Source organism: Pteropus vampyrus, unplaced genomic scaffold (genome assembly GCF_000151845.1).
Source record: "Pteropus vampyrus isolate Shadow unplaced genomic scaffold, Pvam_2.0 Scaffold224, whole genome shotgun sequence".
NCBI classification, from domain to species: domain Eukaryota; kingdom Metazoa; phylum Chordata; class Mammalia; order Chiroptera; family Pteropodidae; genus Pteropus; species Pteropus vampyrus.
The window spans coordinates 296,728-302,290 of NW_011889005.1; the positions used below are offsets into that span (position 1 = coordinate 296,728).

The following is a 5,563-nucleotide window of genomic DNA, read 5'->3' on the forward strand; positions in this document are numbered from 1 at the left end:
TACCGCTGTCTCAGGGATGACCGCCTGGTAAATACTTCGGTCCTTCCTGAGATGTGGCTGTGTCCTCCCAGCACCTTTATATTCCCAGAGACTAGCCCAGTCCTACGGGGAAGACAGAAGCACCTTTGAAGTATTCACGGTTCAGGCAGCTGGGAAGGGGCACAGGATGTAAGATCTGTGCGTCGCTTTACGCACAGAGAGGACGTGCTGACCATCTCCATCCAGACGCACAGCAACCCGGCTTTCTGCTTTATCATCCTTAGGGAGCTGATGGAATCGCAGGAGCAGCTGGGCCACCAGGAACCCAAGGCCCCCCGGTAAGTTCTGCGCCTTCAGCCTGGGTCTGGCCTCCCAGAAGCCCACGTGTGTGCCCACCCTGCCCTGGTCCTCCCGGCCTCCTGTGTCCTACCCATCCCCAGGGTCTGTTCACTGCCAGTCGACCTCAGGAGGGATCACTTTCTATTAGAGCGCCAGTTGCCTCACCTCTAAAAAACGGTGAGGAGGAAAAGACCTGGCAATCAGTGATTCCAGAATTCAGTTCACAACCAACTCAAACAGGCCCAAGGCTTAGCCCTATCTCTCCATTCCTTTTCAGTGTGGTTTCTTTCTGAACAGGCACAAGGGAGTGGAAGGGCCTGGGGTGAGCCCATCCTGAGCCTGCAGTATGCACCAGGCGGTGTGCCAGGGGGGAGATAGCCGCTTTATCCAGTTGTTCCAAAAGCAGAATGTAGTTAGGGAAGAGGAAGTCGCGGGTCATGGTCTTGAAACCACAACTGGCAGAGCTGGCATCCGAACCCAAGCCATTTAGCTCAAAAACCATAATTTATTCATTGCCTGAAGCTGCCAGAACCTCTCTTGGTTTCGATGCCATAAGCACAGGGTGAAGCTCAGGGTAGCAGGCATTGTGCTAGTAGCCACTGCGTGCATAGTCACTGGAAGGACTGCACAGTGAACGGATGTCCCTTATCTCAGCTGACTGCCCTGTACATTAGACAGGTTCGGAGTCATTACCCCCATTTTATAAATAAGGAAAGTGGGGATCAGAGACGTGAAACTGCCAGGTTCAGGTCACACAGCGGGGAAATGTCAGAGCCAGGTACAAACCCCAGTCTCCAGGAACCTCAGCATCATTTTCCAGTCTGGCTACCTGCGAGGTCAAGGCCCTGATATGTCTGGACTCTAGTGCCAAGAGCACCTTAGGGACCACTAAAGACAGCTTCCTGCTCATCAGATGAGGAGGACAAAGACAGAGGGTCAGGTCACTTGTCCAAGGTCGTACAGGAAGTGAGTAAGTTGGAAGTTTCAAGTCAACTCATTATCCTTTCTACTACACCGTGATCCACCATGTGGGATGGTCAGGGCTGGGGACTAGAGGGATGCTGAGATTGAAAAACAATAACCACAGTGGCTTTTAATTTTTTTTTTTTATGACCATCATCTGGCTAATCCTTTTGAAGCAGCCCACCTAGAAGTCCCAGGATGAATAAAATAAAACATAACTGCAGGCAGCTTTTTATTGATTCTCAGACAGCAAAATATTTGCCCAATAAAAACTAACGGACTGTTTGCCCAAGAAGAATAATATGTGGAGACCAGATGTACATCATTCCATCCCTAGGAATTAAACCATATTAAAGCAAACATTGATTCTGACATAGGACCTCAGGCAAGTTAAGGCTGCGCTTGAAGCTGTCCATGGTCCTGATATTTCACCGTGAACATCAGAACATACTTGAAAGTTTTCTTAGCACTAACAGTGAGTTTTGGCAGTTAAAAAGCAGCAATTTAAAAGTAAATAAATAAATAAAGTGAGGCATAGTTAAAAAAAAGACATAAAAACCTAAATTTTCATCATATTTTGAATTAAATCACGTGAACGATTTGCCACATGTTTTTACCTGGAACGGAGGCCCTTACTTTGTTTTCGGGTCTCATGAATGGGGTGTCTTGTCGTTGTTGTACAAAGGAATTCTAACCATCTCCCATTTGTTGCTTTTTAAAAAAATGATTCGAGTCTCCAGAAACCTTTATTATCAATTTAAAAATCCCTAACGTTGCCGAAATATTCATCTCTAGTTGACAAATGTGTTGTGATGTGTGTGTGGGGGGGGGGGATGTTTCTGTCTGTTTTATTGTTATTATTTTGCTTTGATCCAAGTGGTACTGTATCTGCACAGTCTTAAATATCATTCCACATAATTTATAGAGATGCAGGTTATGCCAAACTGTTATCAATGCAAATGGATAAACAGCATTTTTTTTTAGATTAAGAATAACCATTCAACCTGAGTATGTAGAGTGTAAATCCTTTTGAGAAAAGACTTTAACAAACCAATAGTAAAGCTGAAACATTGTCCATCCTTCATCGGTTCCCAGGGGTCTATGAAAAAATATTTTTGACATCTTACTGATACATCACTGATGTCTTTCGTTTTCTTCAGGCATGGAGGTAAAACTCGGTTATTGAATAGCTTTTTTGAGTTTAGTACTTAGTAAAGGAAGCATGTTTTGGGTCCCCTGATTAGATACTTTATATATGACAATATATGAAATCTGTATAAACCTGAAATAAATATTAAAATGTTTTTGTTTTTACTTTTCTTCCAAGAGGCTAAAATCACAACCCTTAAGAATACGTCATTTTGTGTGGCGTGTGGATTAGAATGTAAAACCTGGCATCAGTATCTAATCACAAAAGAAATATTGGTGGGGAATTAGAAAGTTGTCAGGACCTCTGAACACGCAGGATGACATGAAAGTGTTCATTAGGAAGGCAGTGGTGACACTGATCACCTCAGGTTTATTTACCAGCTCTGTTGGACAGGAACGTGTGTCTAGGGTGAATAAAATGGGAAATGAAGTATTAATCACTGTAGTTTGGTAAACACCACCTTTCAAAACCCAAGGTCTATTGCCTGGCGTGAGGAGATGCTAAGTGACCATTGGTGGTAAAAAGTTTCGGAACCTCTGGACGGAAGGGCGACAAAAACCAAACCACCTTTTTTCTGTGCCCCTGGTCAGCTCTCCACTGGCGTTGACACGCCCAGGTGCAGTGGTCAGTGCTGAGTGGCAGGTGGGGACCCGAGTCTCAGGCAGTTTGGGGGAAAAGTGCAGATTTGGGGCTGGACTCAGGTCTGTGAACTTCGAAGCCCCACCATCTTTTTCCCACCGGGCTTCCACTCTGGTTCCTCCCAAATCTGGGTAACACGGCCACAGGGGGACCAGGCCTGCATGCCACCCTGTGTACCTATGCTCCGCCCAGGGCATCCGCCACCCTGTGTACCTACGCTCCGCCCAGGGCATCCGCCACCCTGTGTACCTATGCTCCGCCCAGGGCATCTGCCACCCTGTGTACCTACACTCCGCCCAGGACATCCGCCACCTTGTGTACCTACGCTCCGCCCAGGGCTCCTCCCTGCCCTGGGGGAGGTGCTGCCTGGAGAGGCCGGAGGTGGGTGCAGGAGCACCCATTGTTTCTCTCCCAAGACCCCTTTCACCCCCTGAAGGCAATTCTGTGTGACATCATTTACTTCCAGGAAAACCATTCTGAGAGATTTAATGTCTTGGTGCTTTTGTGTCTTGGATCTCTTAGGGGAAAGAAGGTCCTCCTGGCCCCCCAGGCCCGTCTGGGTCACCCGGAACCCCAGTAAGTGGTATTTTAAAAAAATCTAATTTCTCTGCTACACAAATAAGCAAACAAAAATATATTTCCTTATTGTTAAGGTGAGACATGATCACTAAGGGGATTCTGTGTGTTACAGAAGACGAGAAGAAAATAATTACTGACCTAAACCAATCTAAATTTTAAGTTTTTGGTGGAGTCAGTTTTAATGTCAGGCTTCTTTTATGAATATACTTGTTTACTTATTTAAATAGCATTTGATCTCTTTCTCTCTCCATGGTGTGTATATATGTTTGTATACACACACACACACACACACACACACACACACACACACACACTTAAGACAGTCAACACATGCGCACATACATGCATACATAAATGGGATAATTAATTATTTGTGACAATGTAAACATTTTCTGGTTTCCATAATGGTCTTAAATGCTTGTGAATTTTACATACACTCTATCCAATGAATGTTCCGTCATAAATACGGTCATTCCTCTGCTGCCTCATAAACCTCACGATCATTTTTAAAGTCTGCACTAGAGTCGTTTGCCTGCATAGCATGTCCCCAGTTTCTATAGGACGGTCCCCGAAAGTGGGGTGCACCTGTGAGTATAGTCGTGTCCGAGGTTCTCGATACATACTGCAAGATTGCTGTCCACAGTGTTTTCCCGGACGGCTTAATGTAACACGCTTCTCAGTGGGGTGGAGCGCGCCACCGTTAGCAGTAAGGCTGGTCCGGGGAGGCCAGGAGCTGCCGTCTCCATCCTGTCTTGTGCCTACTGCTGGCATCTCCTGGCTGCAGACCCCTCCGTGCCCTCCACGGCGCGTGCTCCTGCTCCAGCCATACAGGCTTCTTTCCCTGGGACACTCCTCTCCAGGCCACGGAGCCTTTGCACGTGCCGTTCTGTCTGCCCAGAAAGGCCTCTCGCCACCCTGTTCACTAGTTGCTGCCTTGGATCCTTCTGCTGCCTCCCAGGCATCGCTCCCCAGAAGTCCTCTTTCCCCCAGGCTAGGACGGGCTCCCCCAGTCTCTCTCCCTTTCCTTCCGAGTGCCCATCCCTGCTGACGATCTCACTTTTATCTGTGGAATGGCTTTATTAGTGACCACCACCTCCTCTGTATTAATTGATTTGCTCGTTCAGCAAACTCCCATTAGACCCACCCGTGGTTTGCTGTCTGGGGTCGTCACAGGAGGGTACCCAGCGTGCGCGGGCCATGTTCTGGGCTGCGGGCTCTGTGAGGGCAGGGATTGTATCTGCCTTTTCACCCACACGGAGGGAGCACGCAGCAGCGATTAGCTAAAGGGCTATGTGGATGAATGAGTCGCTTCCTCGAGCCCTCGCCCCAGGGCATCCGATTAGTGCCACCCTGAGAGAGGACCCTTTTCCTGGGCATCATAGGTGGCCCTCGCTGCAGCCACATGACCCCGGAGGTTAAGTAGCCCGTCCAGGGTGCACAGACCTTAAGTGTCATGTGGAGATGTGAAACCCCTCTTGCTATAAAGTGCAGCCCTGCAGCCTGGCAAGTTATAGCAGCTGGGAAATAGTTCTTGATTTTATTCTAGCAGCAGTGTAGCTGACCCAGTTGGATTCTGAGCTAGCCCTTTACCACCCAAGTCCTGGAGAGCTGGAGAAGGGAGAAATGCCCTTAGCTGTGGCTTTTCCGTCAGAACATCCCTTCCGCCCTCCCACCTCGCTCTTTCCCTTTGCTGTCCCGGTCGTGCAAGGAGCAGCATTCGTAAAGAGTTACAGGTGCACGGCGAGCACTGGGACGGCAGCCCAGACAGTCCATGAACTTGGGCTTCTGTCCGCGGCGGCCTCCCGCTGACGGGGGAGGCCCTGACGAGGACTCAGGAGTGCCCGCAGCAGCCTCTGTCGTTACGTGTTGCAAGCAGAAGCATCGCTGCCGAGCCGCGTAGCGGCTGCAAGCCGG

At 48.5% G+C, this 5,563-nt stretch overlaps 1 protein-coding gene across 1 annotated transcript in view; it reads left to right on the forward strand.

Moving 5' to 3' along the window:
* The window catches only part of COL22A1 (collagen type XXII alpha 1 chain), a 191,307-nt gene that overhangs the window by 166,016 nt on the left and 19,728 nt on the right, over positions 1-5,563 (forward strand). The window contains exons 43-44 of the mRNA XM_011373400.1: positions 264-317; positions 3,593-3,646. Of these exons, the coding sequence (XP_011371702.1) occupies positions 264-317; positions 3,593-3,646 (108 nt within the window). The remainder of the gene's footprint in view (positions 1-263; positions 318-3,592; positions 3,647-5,563) is intronic.